Source organism: Apis laboriosa, unplaced genomic scaffold, assembly GCF_014066325.1.
Source record: "Apis laboriosa isolate Shangri-la unplaced genomic scaffold, ASM1406632v1 scaffold50_cov145, whole genome shotgun sequence".
NCBI classification, from domain to species: Eukaryota; Metazoa; Arthropoda; class Insecta; order Hymenoptera; family Apidae; genus Apis; species Apis laboriosa.
The window spans coordinates 740,482-757,652 of record NW_025223540.1 but is presented as its reverse complement, the minus strand read 5'-3'; the positions used below and the strand labels follow the sequence as shown (position 1 = coordinate 757,652).

Here is a 17,171-nt window from a genome sequence, read left to right as displayed (position 1 = left end):
ATTATTAAATTATTATTATTAAATAAATATTATTTAATTATTATTAAATAAATATATAGTGAATGTATAGATAAAATAAAATATAATGCAATATGTTTTATTTAAACTTTTATTTATCATGATTTTTATAAATTTAAACCATCCTCCTGAGAAGTTCATTGATTTTGTCTTCACGATTACCAAAATCACCACCTTCAACATAATGGTTAGTCTTCTTACGCCAACCACCATTGGGTGTATTGAGCTAAAAATAAAAAAGATTAAAATTATTAATATAAAAAAAATATATATAAATATTATGTAGATATTTAAATAGTTAATTAAATGTTTGAGTTTGACTAATGAACGCAAAATTACATGCGTACAATAAAGAGAAACTCGTATTGCTTTACGACGTAATAGGAGATTTATAGAACAATATATTCTTATAATCATGCCTACGTCGATATTCGAATAATTAAAAATTTATATACCTTGAATGGCCATAGGAAATTACTTGCAAATTTGAATTTTGATCCAACTGTGAATATTTCATGGATTAAGTCTTCTATGCAAATAATACCAGAGCGTCCTGTAATAATTTATATATATTATATAAATATATTTCACATAATTATCACAATAAATATTGATAAAAAATATTAAATATTAAAGAAAAGAAAAATATTTAATTTAAAAATGTAAGAACCGTCGCAAACTTGAACGTAAAATATACGAAAAAGTTTTTCAAAGATTCTATTATTTTTTGACAAGATGGAAGGGAACAGATAAATACAATGCAACTCCCATGGATTTGTCAAATGCAATAAACTATAGTACTAACCAAGTTTCTTTTCAATGATGGAGTTACTTGTGATAGGAATACGTTGTCTATTTATTTTAGCAAATCCTCTCTTATAGATCAATTCTCTAACTGATTTTAAATTTGGATATCCCCATGTAATATAAGGTTCAACAATACGAAGCATGTTGATTGTTGCCTTATTCAGTTTCACAAATACACCATTATTAATTTGCTTGAGACGGAATAATTGAAGTACCTTACGTACTTTAGGAGCAACTTGATTTACACTGAAATAATAATAGATAATGTTGTATAAATTTGAAGCATAATTTTAATAAAAGATCGATTATATTTACCCCCGAATACGAATAACAAATGCAAGACGTGCTTCTCCAGGTATATAATAATTGCCACGATTTTTAGCTTGTCTCATTAATCTGATTTCATCTCTTTCTTTTGTCCTATATTCTTTTACATATTTTTCAGCTCTTTTGAAGATTGCTTTCCTTTTCTTATAACGATTTGCACGTTGCTAAAATTAAAATAATTATTGTAATCATTTTAATTATTTTCAAAAATTTAAGTAATTAAAAATAACATTTTTAAAAAATATATTAATTAAATATTTAATAAGTACCTTAATCGATATTTGAAGACGTGCAGCTCGTACTGCTTCACGAGTCTTTCTTCTTTTAAGAACTGATTCCGGCACTGCCGGTAGCTTTTTTGCTGCAGGCTCACTTTCTTTCTTCCTATGTAAGTACAAAATTATTAATTATATCATTTATATAAAAATAAATTGTATAGTACAGAATCTAAATTAGGTTATGTTATTTTGAGGAAAAGGATTATTTTGAATAATACACGTAGAAATTTGATTTAGTATAAGATAAGAATTTATCTTTCATTAAAAATATAATATTTTTGGCATATTATGATAAAATGTAAATTATATTATATTTCATGTTGGTTAATGGTATGATTTGTTAGCATTAAGTAAAAATTTTCGTGAAAAACATAAAAACTATAATAAAAATATAATGTAAAATCAAAAAAGAATTAATAATAACATATTTTAAAAATATTAAAATAATATTAATTATTGATGTTTTTAGATTTCATTAAAATTGTGCGAAGTACTTACGGAACCGCCATTCTTCCACTAGGTAAAGAAATTCTCATTCATAGTGCACTTCAGAGATCGAAACATTAAACTTGAAGTTAGATACAATTCTGGTGAAACTTTAAATAATAGCGGGAAATTTGAAATTTAGTTTGAGAATTTCATAAATAATCTTTTGTAGAAAAAAAAAAAAACATATTAAAAGAAAAGGAAAATATGAAATGTAAAATAACAAGAAAAGTCATCTTCTTTTTTTATATAATGCATCATTCATACTATTACATTATTTACAATTGGTAGATAAATTAGCATTTTAAGCTCTTTGAAATTGGTCCAAGGATTTTGCTCTTTATTCCTCATAATCATATTATCATTATTTGCCTTTTTTTGAAAATACGAATATCGATAGATTATATTCACTCATTTCGCGTATATCATCATGTCGTTTTATTCAATAAATGTTGGTGATAATTCATCATCAGTGGATTCGAGAGAATACACAGATTATCGATAATCTTATGAATATTTAATAATACGTGGACCAAAGATAATTACTCGAGTCAAAGAACAAGACCACTGTCAATACTAACCATATCAATTAAAGTTACAAGAACACCTAAGAAAAAAAGAAAAAAAGAAGAAAATAAAAAAAAGGAAATCACAAATTGTTTGTCGATTGATTGCTAGTAACATTCCACGAAAACAACAAATAACAATGTACACATGTGTCGATCAGTTTTATTCACTCTAAAAACGCAGCAAAAATCATCGAATCAGCAAAAGTTAATACAAAGTGAATGGAATACGATACAATATATCTCTATCGTTATAAAGCAATACAATAAAAATATAATACCGTCGCACGATATTTTAAATTACGAATAAGAGACAATATGGCAAACGTATATAATTACAAATTTTTAGTTTATACGCTAATAATGGTAATTTATTTGGAATAATGTTGAATAAACTCCCGCGAAAATATCGCTCCGTGTACGCTCGCAACACATTCGCGTCTTCTTCAATTTGACAGAGGTCTAAATCTCCTATAGAAAATCGATGGATTTGGTCCACGTTAAGCAAGCATACCACGCGCTCACGAAATTCATAGATAACTTGAACCTATTACGCAAATAATACATATTTGTTTTTTTTAAATTATTTCTTCTAAACAAAAGAAAAAAAATACATAGACAGGTTTCATCGTCATCCTCTAGAATCGTCGAGGCTTGGTACGAGTCGTTCGTTCCGGACGAACGGTTGCCATTTAATCTTACATAAAGCAAGTCGGATCAACAATAACAACAATGCACATTCGCGCAGCAACAATCCATAAATCTACATTCTTTCGTTTTTTCTTTCTCTCTCTTTCTCTCTTTCTCTCTCTCTCGTTCTTTTTTTTTTCTATCACGCTTGCTTAGGGTGCGACGCAGGCGTCGCTGGTTCTGACCGGAAACACGACAATAAGAAACCGGTATACATGGCGAATAGGACGGTGATCGCGATTAGCATATACATATAGATGTTCAATTCTGGTTGGCGATATCTATTCTTGCGTAACCACTCTAGTACGTCTTGTTCTTTGTGTAAATCACCTAAGAAAATAAATAAATAAATAATTTAGAAGAATAATTATTTAAAAAAAATTTTAATTTTTAATCAGATAAAGTAATCTAAATAATAAGGGGAATTTTACCTCGGTAGATACTGGGGAATCTTTTGCGGAAATAGACGATGGCAGGAAGCTTGGTGACACCCCATTTCCTGGCGTATCTTGTGTCTGCCATTTTTACGAACGTGATATCCAAATTATCCGTTTCTCCATCGATATTCTCCAATTTTTCATTCACTTCTTCGCTTTCTTTATTATTGTGTTCATCTAGAATCAATAATTATTATTTATTTGATTTAAATAATATTTTAACGTTAATTTAATAATTTTTTTTAAAGATACTTACAGAAAAATACAGCAAGAAATTCATTCTCGTCTAACAATTTATCCAACATTTTTTTATTAACTTCTTCGATTTCGTTTTTAATTTCGAAAACATCTTGAGAGGTCAGCCATTGAAGAATTTTGTCTTCTTGTGTTAGATCGCCATCGTAAATCAGAGGTGTCTTTTTACGGAAATAAACAAGTGATGGAACGTTAAGAATCCCAAATTTCTCTGCAGCTTCTGTGCTGAGAACTTTCACGAAATCGATACCAAATAAATCTGCTTCCCCATCAATTTTCTCCAAAGCTTCCATAATTTCGTCACATTCGGGACAGTCTTCATCGTCTAATATAAAAAAATGATCAATTTAGAAAATGAAAATGAGAAATTAAATTGATTAAAATTAGAAAGATTTTTTTTAAAGCTTACAAAAAAATACAGCTAAGAATGGAGATTCTTCGAGAAGTCTTTCCAACATCCTCTCGTTCACAGATTCAATTTCATCAGCCAGTTCTCGGTTATCGTCATCGATCAACCATTCGAGAACTGATTCCTCATTTTGCAAATCACCTGATAGATGTAATCAAAAATTATTAGATAACGAATCTATTAATAATTGTGAAATAATACAGTAGAACATCGATTATTCAAATTAATTGGATGATAAATTCTTTCGAATAAGCCGAATAATTTTTTGAATAATCAAAAAACGAAATTTGTGAATATATTTGCGAAATAATTAAAAATTAAACGATTTTCAAATATGGATATTTATTACGTAATAGAATTATAAAAAAAATAAATTAAATTCCAATTGTAAACATTTTCATATATATTAATTTAAATACGTAATAATCTTGTATATTCGATTATTGAATAATACGAAATTGATATTCTATTATGATTGGAAAATTTAGAAACCTTCGAATAAAAGAGGATTGCCGTTTCTGAAGTACACCAGGGCAGGGAAAGTTTTAATGGAATACCGCTTAGCTAGCTGAGGATCCTGAATTTTTACCAGATGAATACCGAACACGTCGCATTCGTCATCGATTTTCTCTAATCCTTCCAAAATCTCGTCGCATATATGGCAGTTTAGTTTATCTACAACGCGACAATGCGATTTAATCCTTTTTATATATTACATTTAAATACAATTATAATACATATACAATATCAAAACTTACAAAAATACACGGCGAGATATTGAGTCTCTTCAACAGACATTTCTAACATCATTCTGGTAATTAATTCTATTCGATCCTCTGTTTTCTGAGTAATTAACCATTGTAGAACTTCTTCTTCCACTTTTAAATCTCCTGTACGAAAATATATATATATATATAGAGAGAGAGAGAATATAATTCGTGAAAACAAATAAACAAGTAATATCAAATTAACAAAAAGATAATGAACCTTCGAACACATTTGGTATTTGGTTCTCAAAATAAACCAGTACAGGAAAATCCGTGACCCCATAATCTTCTGCCACCTTAAAATCCTAAAAAAAATTTTCATTCAAAATCTATCAGTACCTCGAATAGAATAATTCCATGTAAATTATTTATCATTTATATTTATACTCACTTGTGTCTTTATGAATGTAATACCATGTCTGTCGCAATCATCGTCAATATTCTCCAATTCTTCGAGAATACCCATGCATTGCTCGCAATCTTCGGCATCTAAAGAGAAACTGTATCGTTATAAAATTCACGAATTCGATGAAAGATAGATCTCTAGTCGAAAGACAACGATCTATGATGATCTAGGTGATGATCTAATTATTGGACGATAATCTAAAAAAAGCGGTTTTTTTCGGCCTTAACTATAGGGAAGACTAATACTATCAAAAAATTACGAATGATTTTTAATGAACAGATTGAATTCGCAGCTTGTAAAAATATCACTACTATTTATCCAAATACGGATAAATAAAATCGATTGGCATGCTGGTCAGCGGAGGGCAACTATGAGATGGCATTTCTGCAGAGTCTGGCTCTAAGATTTTTTTCTGTGCATGCTCTCTAAACGTGCAGGTACACCTATGATTGGCAGTGTGAGCAGTGTTATGTAAATATGAAAAAAAAAAATATATATATATATATAAAAAAAGTTTATATATATATTCACACGTTCAAAATTAACGAATTAAAATTTTGTTGCGAATAAAAAATAATAGAGTAATCCTCTGAAAAAGATATATTCATAAATATGCATTATTTTAAAATTGAAACTAAAAATATTTGGTTAAAAAATATTCTCAAAAACATGGACAAAAATATATTATATTGATGTGAGTAGTGCTCGTGTTTCTGGGTAGTGCACACGGAGATGAACTATCTGGAACACATTCTAAATCAACGGTAGAACGGTAAAGAAAAAAATTGGTTCATCAACTCAATTGTTCTTTTTTTCTGTGTTCACGTGTACCATCGAGTTCCTCGGCTGCATCGTGTTCGACGATCCTTCGCTCCTTGTGGCGGGTCTGCTTCCGCTGATATTTTGCCTGACACAAGTCACAAAGCGTTCTGTTCCCTGCGGCATTAGCAGACAACGTGTACAGCACGTATGGACGGACAAGAAGACAGATAAAAAAAAAAAGGATAGAAAGAAAAGAAAAAGAAGAAGAAGAAGAAAAAGAAAAAAGACAGGCCAAGTAGCAACGATTAAAATGAAAAAAAGTATACGTAGAACAAGGACAAACGACGGACAATTTAAAATAGAAAAAAAAAAAAAAAAATTTTGGTTAATCGTTGCGACACATTAAGCACAAATTGCAAACAAATTACGAGATCAAAAAGAGTTCGCGTAACATATGTACATAGTTTAGTTTCGAGCCACGTTTTATTCTCGTCGGACAAGAAATTTGTTGCTTCAAAAATTCAATGCCTTTGTTTCCAGAGCAGGAATTAATATATATAGCAGATAAGTTGCTGGCTATGATCAGCTGTTATTCTCTTTAGCAGAGAAAAACGTGTAGCGTGGAAGGAAACAGGATATGATATAATAATTAGGTAAATCCGCTCAAAATATTTCAATATATACATATGTACAATAGTAATATTATCGATCATTACAGTTTAAATGATCGAAATGAATCGATTAAATTTTTATCAATGAAAAGAGATTTGAATTATATCGATATTTAAATGGGAATATTTACAATTGAATTTTTTATGATTCATAAAAGAAGAAGAGCGGAATGAATTGTGAAATGTAAAAAAGAAAATATGAAAATATTAGAAATACAGTGCCGTGCAACAGGCTAGAGATACATTCCTGCTTGGCAGTTGGCCGAGGTTGAAGGACTGTCAGACTTACAGAAGTACACTGCTAATGATTCCGATTCTCTTATCAAATGTAAAAGTTCTTCTCCCTCCAAATCTTCGATTACCTCTCCGGATGGATCTTTTTGCGTCAATAACCATTGCAATATCTGATCTTCATCGTACAAATCGCCTTTGAACGCATATTATTACGAAATTAATAATAAATTAATCAATAGATCATTTGAATTTGAATTGATCTAATTTATATACCTGCGTAAATAACTGGCTCCTTCGAGGACATCTTAAAGAACAATATTGCGGGCAATGCGAAGACGCCATATTGTTTGGAGAGTTGCTTATCGTCGATTTTGACGAACTTTATTCCCGCGCTATCCGCCTCGTCATCGATGTGCTCGATCTCTGACAATACCCTGCTACACTGTTTGCAGTCGTTGCTGTCTAAACATATGCGCGTCATCGCGTTCGATATGCTCGAAAATCTTATTTTTTTAACTGTTATATATGTTTTTATTCGATGTTTTTATTTGTCATGTTAGATAGATAAAATAGAAACTTGTAAAATATTTTTCGTTATTGGAAATGCCTTAATTAAAATATATTTCTCTAAATATAATTTAATTAACCGAGCAGTCTAGTTTCGACTCTTTATTATCTTTGCCACGATAATATTGATTTTGAAATTTTGTTAAAAATTCCTTTTTAAATACTCGAATACTCACAAAAGAACACCGCCAAATAATCAGTGGTTTGCCGTATTTTGTGAAACATCTTCTTATTGATCCGTTCGATGTGATCGGTCAGCTCCATGTTCTCAGGATTGGTCAGCCAATCGAGGATTTCCTCTTCGTCGTCTATATCTCCGTCATAATTAATATTCTTCCCTTTGCGGAAGTACGTGATACCGGGTGGATTCCGGAACCCGTACTTCTTCGCCATTAATCGATCCTTCATCCTGACGATTTTTATACCGTATTCAGCAGCCTCGTCGTCGATCAACTCGATGTGCCTAAGCACTCTAGGACTTTCTGGATCTTCCTCTTTGTCTATGAGATCGAGATTTCTTTTTTTTTTTTTTTTTCTCGTAGACGAGACGATGCGACATCTATCCCTTAAGTGTTCGTATTTGATTCTTATCGAAGAAGGATTAAATAAGGGATGTGATTTCAAAATTTCTTGATTATTTAGAGAGAATGTAATATTGAACTATTGTTCGAACACTTAAGAGATGGATTTAATTGAACTTTGCTCAAATTATAATTTGTGAAAAATTCAAGAAAGATAAATAATTAAATAGTAATTAAGAATATAAATTTTTAGAAATTTTTTACGATATTAGATTTATCAATGGTATTATTCGATTCAGTTTTAAGAGCGTATAATAATTTTTACTTACCAATTGAATTCGAAACAGATTCGTTTTACGAATTATTGAACTTATTAAATTATGAAACGAATTTCCGTTCAATTCTTTTTTTTTTTTTTTTTTTTTTTTTTTTAAGAAGATTGACTATATCTTACAGAAAACGACAGCCAGGAATTCTTTCGTCTCGATATATTTGTTCAGGGTGTCACGATCGATCTCTTCAATACTCTCGTCCGTCTTCTGCTTCACCATCCAATCGAGCACTTCGTTCTCGTCTAGCAGATTACCTAAGTTATCACAAGGTTGTTCGATGTACTATCATCCCTTTCGTAACGAGATGGTTAATCGAAATGTTTCGTCAAAAAAAAAAAAAAAAAAGAAGAAAAAAAAAACTAATAGATTTCTAGATTCTATTTATTTCAAAGATCTGGAATGGCTGTTTTGGAGATTTCTAGATGTACAAGAAAACTTACCCTCTTACAAATCATGTCATAGTTCAACGATCGACGTCAGAGATATCAAAAATAAAATGTTCATGGATAAATTATAGATCGTTCCATTTACGTAAGAATTTCTTTCTTAAATTTTAAAAATTAAAAAATTGTTAAGCGATTTCTTTTTTTTCTAAATCTGCCATTTAAAAAATTTACGAAGGATAATACATTGAAAATCCTCGGTCGAGTATTTGTAGCAAGAGTATCGTGATATGTGTTTCGATTCGAGAGTTTTATCATGAGTGTCTCTGACAAGCTAATGAACAGAAACAAACGGGAAAAAATACACGAGAAATACAAAACGTCAGAATGAAACGAAATATCAGTTCCATTCAATTTAATTCGAACGTTCACGAGTCGTACGCAACTTTCATTTTTAACTTTCATTTAATGGAGATAAAAATCTATTTCTAGCTAGTCTGGATGAATTACAAGGGCAAGGACGCTATATCTACCATTAGCAGTAACGGGCGAAGCAAAATACAAAAGGATACTAATTGGTACTAGGAAATATATTTATTATCGAGTTTTATTATCGTACATGTTGCTCTTATGTGATTAACGAGGATGCCGTACGGCAGAAATTTGCGCAAACGTTTAACGAGCATTAAAATAATTCCATGCCTGATAATCGCGATCACAGATGCAGCGCGATTATTAAATATATTATATCTCTATTATACGAATAGACATTTGATAAATAATCAATCGATGCAATTTTATCATTACATTAATTATTTTATATTTTGCATTTACAAAATTCAATTATTAAGTTTTGATCAATGATTACCGAATTAATCGTTTAATTATCGCGCTAGAGAATCGGTGATCGCGACAAAAGTACAGTGTCCACGCGAGATTTATCTTTGTATCAACGTAGATTTTGTACAAATTATCATCGGCATTTAATTGATTTTCGGTCGAAAACAACAATGAGTACAGAAATCAACAAATAATAAGATAATTGTATAAATAAATAAATAAATAAATAAATAAATAAATAAGGTGAGCGTTTTCCATCCGATTTTCCTCTGCCTGGCTTTCATCCAGGGAGAAGAAAGAACAAGAATTCTCGATGTTTCGTACTCCATATCTTTTTTTTTTCTTTTTTATGGGGAGATTCTTCATTAACTATTTATCCTTTTTTTTTTTTTTTTTTTTTTTGATTTTGATATATTGTTTAGTGCTCGCTTGTGCGGCCCAATAAGCGATTAAGCGATTAGTAATAGCTAGTGTAACAAGAAACGCACGTGTTCCTCGACGTTTTATTGTTGAGGAATTTCAAAAGAGGGTATGTTTATGTCGCAGCCACGATCAGTAAATAGGGAAGGGAGGGGAAGAATAGCGTGATCGATATATCATATGTTTTATCCGAAGAAATGATCCGAGAACGATCATAGAATCGAAGATACGTATGTACAAAGTCGAGATGTTTGGCCGCGTGTAAGTGTAAATTATAATTATATAAATGTAAAACTATCATACACAAGAGAAAAAGAAGGAAAAAGAATAGTGGAGAGAAAAAAGGGTTCACGAAGATCAAAAGATAGAAATAATTCTCTAAATCGGCAGAATCACAATCTGCCACAATTCGCATAGGCGCAGAATCTGAAACGAGATAAATAATTATAATCCTCGAGTCTCTGGAATGAGATCAAGAAAAGTAGCAGTCGTTTATTCAGGATCAATGTACGATCGCCATTGGCTACCAAATTTGCTATGTCGCTCGCATTGCACTTGACATAAACATACTCTTGAGAGATCTGCAGATTGATTAAACAATTATAATAATTAAGAGTCTGTTTCAACCCTGGAATTGAATTACGAGGATAGTGATAAGCGTGATGATCAAATATATATATATATATATATATATTTTTTGATCGACGATAAATAAGCGAGATGTTCCAGGATTAAAACCAACGTGAGTGAAAATTAATTAATTCAACGAAAATACATACGTCGCTACAACCTATACCGCGAACTCTAGATAGAACACTACGGAACGTTCGGAAAATATTTCTCCAAAAAAAAAAAAAAAAAAGAAAAAAGAAAAAAAGAAAGAAAGAAAGAAATATTTCTTCTAAAAGAAAGTCCTACCCCGTTCTATCGTGAACGTTACCGACCAAAAATGCAAATGGAATAGCGGTATCTTGTCGTCGCGACGATTAACAATAAAACAACGATACGCAAAATTAATTAATGGCAGGAAGATCAAAATGGTTATACCGGTCTGTTTACGGCGGCCATCTTTGATCGATTGCATTCATTTCGATTCACGCGCATGTAAGGCTTTTTTTTTGCACGAGAAATGCATGTGGATTTATTATTATTATTATTATTTTTTTTTTCTGATTTTTCATTTTTTAAGTAGTAGTAAAAATCGTTTTAGTAATAGAGTGAGCAAGTCTTATGTTTCTCGAAAATGAAAAGCAATGTGCAGTTTGTTGTTCATTTTTCTTTTTAATGTTTTAACAATACTTATTGTGTGAATCAAACGTGACGCGTAATGATGATATTATTTAGATTCGCTGATCTATTTGCAGATTTTTTTTTTTTTTTTTTTTTCTTTCTCATGAAAGCTCCGACAAGAACGATTGTTTTGCGGTGAATGCTTGGGTAAGTACATTTATATGAAAAATAAATATGGCTCTTTTTTTGGGGGGGGGGATTACAGAAAATGTTAAATGAGGGATGCAAGACGCATGATTCCTCTATGATCGATGTCGATCATGAATTCTTGATGAAATTTGAAATATTTATTCGTGACGATGAACGTGGAGGAGATAAATGATTACATCGATGATGATAATGTTTCGAGATATCGATGACGAATCAAAAAAATGACGATAACAAGTTTGTTCAACAAGAAAGAACGAAATTTTTCTTTCTTTTTTTTTTTTTACGATCTTTTCTTCTTCAACGTTTCTGCCTCTCTTCTTCGTCAGTCTATCTAAAATCGATAGACGATGAATTTGGACGATTCCTGCTCTCTTCTACTCGATTCTCCTTCCTCATTATCATCTTCTTGCCTTAGACACATCGGTTTTCTCTTTCTCTCTCTCTCTCTCTCACTTTGATCCATTTCGTCCTCCACCTCGTGCTTCCTTCTCCTCGTTCTTTAGACTTTCATGATGTACGGAAGCCCGTCCATAACTGCAACAGGCCACAACCCCGACCCAACTCTCAGTGAGACGTAGAAAAACTGTATCCTCACGATCCTTTCTCATCGCGGAATTTTTTTTATTATTTTTACTTTTATTTTTTTTTTTTTTCGTTTCATTTTCATTCTAAATTAGATACATTCTTCGTTCCCACAATTATACGTATATATATATATATATATATGTATATATATATTTTTTATTCTTTTTTTTTTAATTTTTGTCTCTTCGGAGTCGACGAATATATATATACGCCTATGATATAGTTTTATGAGTCGCGTCGTAAGCAACCTTTTTTGTTTTAAATTATCACGAATTTTCGATCGACGATTACAAGGTTCTTCAAGGACAGACATACACAATGTAATAGGAAATAGGAAAGGATCTGATAAACACATCTGTGACGGAGCTATAAAGAAAAATAATCTCTGATTACGTGTCGAAATATCTAATCGAACAAATCCTCTTTAATTTAATTCGATCCATTTTTAAAAATTAAAACTCGTTAAAAAAAAAAGAAAAGGAATAAATCTCCAATTAAAGGCAGAATTAAGAGATTATAGCTCCGTCGCGTTTGAATCGTTTTAATAGTTACGTATCTATTGTATATCCGGTACGCGGACGCTCTAGAATATTTACAAGATGGCCGATCGAACATGTGTTAGAAGACTAGAGATTCTCGCGGAATTGTTATCCCGACGATTCGAGGAATCCGAGGAGCCAGCCCACCGGCTTTCCTAGGCACGTTTCTTGGATCGTCTTGCTCGTCCAGAACTTGCGGCTCGTGATTCTCTTCATGGACCGCGCGACACACCTGCATCCGAGATACGAAGACGTTTCGTCAGCCGGCCCTTTTCTCACTTAACGTTTCTTTCCAGCCCCCGTCTTCATACAGTCACTTCGTTTCTATATCTAACTACGTCCTCCTTACATTGCCGATCAAATCACTGCCCACATAACACGTGGACATTGATTTTCTTTTATTACGTTCATGATACTTGAATATCAAGCAGAGATAAAAAGATGACCACTGAGCGGCCAAATCGATCGAACAAAAGTGATATTTTCGATCATTTCGTGCACATATGTAGTATGATCCTTTCATCTTGATGTAATTAATTGCAAAATTACTATTGTCAAAAACCATTTTTATAATAGATAAGTAAAATAATAGATGTATAAATAATCCCCTGCGATCCTTTTTTCTTTTTATAATTGCATAAAAATATATTTTTGATAAATTTTATTACACGAATTATTTTATTTTTATTCATGTATATGGATTGAATGAAAATTAGAAGAAGATGTTAAAAATCTATTATGATAGATATAAAATATTTGATAGGCCATAAATTTTTTTTACTTTATATGTAGATAAATGTACTAAATGAAATAAGACAAAGAACATCTTACAAGCAATCTTCCAAAAATAATTTTGCAACCTCTTCGGGGAATTATTTTGCAATTTACAGATTGGAAATCTATAACTTAAAAATTTCAATACTTCACTTTTACTCGATCAAGTTACATAATATTTCTCCTCGTCATATTTTATATTATATTATGTTAATGGTTAAAATTCTAAATTTTACAGATGTTAATGAAATGATGAAAACACTTAAATGATCTCTTTGCGTAATGAGATATTACGTGTACAATAATTTCGATCGATAACAAAAATCCCTACCCTATTTTTGATGATCGACTAAAAGAAAACGAAACTGTATATTAATATCACGCTTAATCAAACCTACGTTCTTTCCGTCATCTTTTCATCTCTGCACACTAAAATACACGTTTCTCTTTCTTCTAATTCTTCCTCGTTTAATTATTCTTCAACATTACCATCCTTGCCCGAATAGATCTTCCATGAGATACTTAATCTTCGTCTTGAGATACTTAATGTGATCCTGGTCGTGTATGGGGGGCAGTGATTTAATCTCGCGATAATCACAGCCAGTCGAGATATTTACCGTTTCCGAAGAATCCTTTCTTGGCCTTCTGGTCACTTGATTTGCTAACCCCAATCGTCGCCATTTTTCTGCTTTCCTTCGCGGTGAGTTTGTTAATCGGCTTCAGGCCGGGCAATCCCAGCTTTTCGGACCTCTCATGAGCTTTGCCCTTGTCCTTGGTCGTCGGACTGATTTTCGTGGCCTTGGCGACCTTGGTGCCGTGGGCGACTTTGGCAGGACAGCACTGGTAGGGCTCATAGGAGGGAATCTTGGGTTTCGCGCTTTTACCTCCCATGCCGATGTAGAAACAGCCGTCGCCTGCAGTAAGCAAATCATACAACGAGTCAGATAAAGAGAGTTTCCAGACAAAGATGTATGGCGGAAAGAAAGACAGAAAGAGAGAAAGAAAGAAAAGAGACATAGAGAGAAAGAGAGAGAGAGAAAAAAAAAAGAGTTGGTCAGAAAAAATTGGCTAGCCTAAGGCTGAGTGATTTGTTCCTTCACGAGTCAATGAGGATAGGGTAGATTTGATGAAAAAAAAAAAAAGAGAAAAAATAAAAAAAGAAGAAGAAACAATTTAGAAAGGAGTGTGAAAGGTAACAAAGAGAAACAGATAGAAGATGAAGAGATGAAGATATTGATAAAAAAAAAAAAAGATGTGAAGAAAAACAGATAGAGATAGACATTGAGAAGATTGATTCGATTGACTCGTGAGATTTTGACGTTAACTAGTGCAGAGAGAACGTGTCACTTCAATCCCAATTGCGCAGCAAAAGCCAAACGTGCATGTTTCTCATTGAGGAGAATATCTCGCGGCGAGTCGACGACTCTTTTACGTCATTTTGGCGTGGACCAGCCTCCATTTAAATTTTCATCAAGAAAAAAGAAAATAAAGTTAAAAATAGAAGTAAAATTGATTGCTGTATTTTTCAATTTCTACATTTTATCTACGTTTTAATGGCAATGAGACGTATAGTTAAATATATTTTTTTTTTTTCAAACTTTTTTATACAATTTACACGCTAATGAATCGAAGTGCTTTGAAATTTGTTGAAATCACGCGAACAATGGAATTGTTGGCATGTTTCATGGTGATATTAATTGCGAGATATTCCGAACGAACCCCTCCCGTGTTATCTCCCCGCTTTATCAAGCGGAAGCCAGTCCGATTTTCTTCGACTCGGAGCTCGCTGCAGACGACAGCTGTCAACTACAACAGGAACCATCGGCTCGCTTTGGAGAAATTGTTATTATTTCTTATGTTGGGTAGTAAAAGTGCGATCGAGGTCTTCTGGAGCTACGGTACCACCATTTGAACAACAATAATTTTACTTACCTAGAGAGAAAAAGAGAGAGAGAGAAAATAAAACAAATAAAAAATAAAAACTAAAGCTTAGCGATAAACGTATATAATCTAATAAATGCACGAATTAGATACGATCAATTTTCAAAATGGCGACTGTATTTGGTCACGTAGCTCCATTGACGAAGGAAAATGTCATAAGGCTGGCATGCATGAGGGTAATTCAAAAATTTTAGAAAGTGGAGAATAAAAAAAAAAACGGGACAAAAAAGGAGTCAGATTGAGTGAGTTAAGGAATAAAAAAGAAGAATAAAAAAAAAAAAATAACAAAAAATAATTTTAATTTTCATGCAGGTACGCCCTACGGCCACCAGCTCGACCGTAAACGGCGAGTGGACGGCCATGTTTCATTCAAGATTACTTGTTATATCCGAATCGCTTTACTGATAATATAAAATACACATATATTTCTACGTTTTGTTTTCTGCAGGGATATCATTTCATAGCATTATTGCTTTCTATTTTATGTTTTTTTTTTTTTATAATATCGCGCAATACAAAGCCCGTCACACTTCGATCTCTCACGTGAAATCCTCTTCGGCCTCCTTGGTTGTCGTTGGACGTTTACCTTTGTCCAGGATATTCTTCAGGGCTTTGTTCAATTTCTCATTTTTTTCTTCATTGTCGTCATCATCGTCGTCATCATCATCATCATCATCATCATCATCATCATTATTATCATTGTCATCATCATCGTCGTCATCGTCTTCGTCATTGTCGTCATCATCGTCGTCTTCGTCATCATCGTCTTCGTCTTCATCATCATCATCATCATCATCATCATCATCGTCATCGTTATCATCATCATCATCATCATCATCATCATCATCATCATCATCATCATTATCATTACCTGCGTATTAACAGGGTCATCGATAACATTCTTCGCGACCGGAAATGAGAGCGTGTACCTACGTTTTTTGTGATCGATACGGCCTCTCGGTCCAAGGGATGCATGCATTTTAGAATGGATCACATTATTTATGTATATCACAACGAACACGTATGAATTTGTTAACGATATTGTTTCCTGTATAAACGATTGCAACATATTGTTACATATATTTGGTAGCATTTGGAAAAAGATGTTGCGTGTTCGCGTGTATTTTTTTGAATGTGTGCATTCGTCGAAATTTTTCCAATTTTTCTGCTTGCACTGTTTCGTCGTCAGTGATCACATTTGTAAAAAGAAAGGAAAAAGTACAAAAATAAATAACAGACAGTTCTTCCTTTGAATTAATAAATCTTTACTTGCGATTTCTAATTCATTTAATTAAAAATCATCAAATCAAGAGCTGTCTTCTAGTTTTTGTAATTTTCTTTTTTTTTTATATATATATACCGATCGACTCGACAGACGACGAAACAGATCAATGGAAACGCGGTCAAAGAAAGACCTCTTGCATCACAAACGTGCTCGAAAGCCTCAGATTTTAGAAAAATTTGATTAACCACCGATTGATCAGGATTTATTGTAGCTATACGCTCTGCTTTAATATTTTTCCTTTTCCTCGCTTGAATCGAAAAACCGCGCTCTCGCCGAAACAGACGATCTAGATTGCTATTGAATATTGCTGCAGTGTGGCGGTGTGATAGAGCATGTGATAAAAAAATAAAAAAATAAATCAGATATTTATAAGAAATAAAAATCAGTAATAGAAAGAGAGACAGAGAGAAAATGGATTTCAAGACAAAATT

The 17,171-nt window shown here is 32.2% G+C and overlaps 3 protein-coding genes across 7 annotated transcripts in view; all 3 read right to left on the bottom strand.

The window, feature by feature from the left end:
- Positions 1 to 91: 91 nt before the first annotated feature.
- Positions 92 to 1,966, bottom strand: LOC122717422 (60S ribosomal protein L7). The gene is made up of 6 exons (XM_043941464.1): positions 1,929 to 1,966; positions 1,422 to 1,536; positions 1,141 to 1,316; positions 824 to 1,071; positions 474 to 571; positions 92 to 244 (listed from the first exon to the last, which is right to left on the bottom strand). Exons 1-6 carry the CDS (start codon positions 1,964 to 1,966, stop codon positions 134 to 136), a joined length of 786 nt encoding a protein of 261 aa, XP_043797399.1. The 3' UTR covers positions 92 to 133.
- A 188-nt stretch (positions 1,967 to 2,154) lies between these two features.
- LOC122717427 overlaps positions 2,155 to 17,171 on the bottom strand; it is a 41,918-nt gene continuing 26,901 nt past the window's right edge. For 2 of the 4 annotated variants that reach the window (XM_043941469.1, XM_043941468.1), the window contains 13 exons: positions 8,656 to 8,787; positions 7,857 to 8,180; positions 7,387 to 7,575; positions 7,169 to 7,306; positions 6,278 to 6,382; positions 5,432 to 5,529; positions 5,261 to 5,345; positions 5,032 to 5,163; positions 4,766 to 4,948; positions 4,274 to 4,414; positions 3,866 to 4,189; positions 3,604 to 3,786; positions 2,155 to 3,502 (listed from right to left, as the gene is read on the bottom strand). In XM_043941469.1, coding sequence (XP_043797404.1) covers positions 3,315 to 3,502; positions 3,604 to 3,786; positions 3,866 to 4,189; positions 4,274 to 4,414; positions 4,766 to 4,948; positions 5,032 to 5,163; positions 5,261 to 5,345; positions 5,432 to 5,529; positions 6,278 to 6,382; positions 7,169 to 7,306; positions 7,387 to 7,575; positions 7,857 to 8,180; positions 8,656 to 8,787 — 2,222 coding nt within the window. In that variant the 3' untranslated portion in view covers positions 2,155 to 3,314. Of the gene's footprint in view, positions 3,503 to 3,603; positions 3,787 to 3,865; positions 4,190 to 4,273; positions 4,415 to 4,765; positions 4,949 to 5,031; positions 5,164 to 5,260; positions 5,346 to 5,431; positions 5,530 to 6,277; positions 6,383 to 7,126; positions 7,307 to 7,386; positions 7,576 to 7,856; positions 8,181 to 8,655; positions 8,788 to 17,171 lie in introns of all 4 variants that reach the window. The other 2 variants (XM_043941470.1, XM_043941472.1) reach the window with 2 other exon arrangements.
- On the bottom strand, positions 11,438 to 16,120 carry LOC122717431. 2 transcript variants are annotated; one of them, XM_043941481.1, is made up of 3 exons: positions 15,999 to 16,120; positions 14,132 to 14,428; positions 11,438 to 12,150 (listed from the first exon to the last, which is right to left on the bottom strand). In XM_043941481.1, the coding sequence occupies exons 2-3, from the start codon at positions 14,403 to 14,405 to the stop codon at positions 12,116 to 12,118; spliced, it is 309 nt and encodes a 102-aa protein (XP_043797416.1). In that variant the 5' UTR covers positions 14,406 to 14,428; positions 15,999 to 16,120; the 3' UTR covers positions 11,438 to 12,115. The 2 variants fall into 2 exon arrangements, with proteins under 2 accessions (XP_043797416.1, XP_043797417.1); XM_043941482.1 differs by having other exon boundaries at positions 15,986 to 16,111.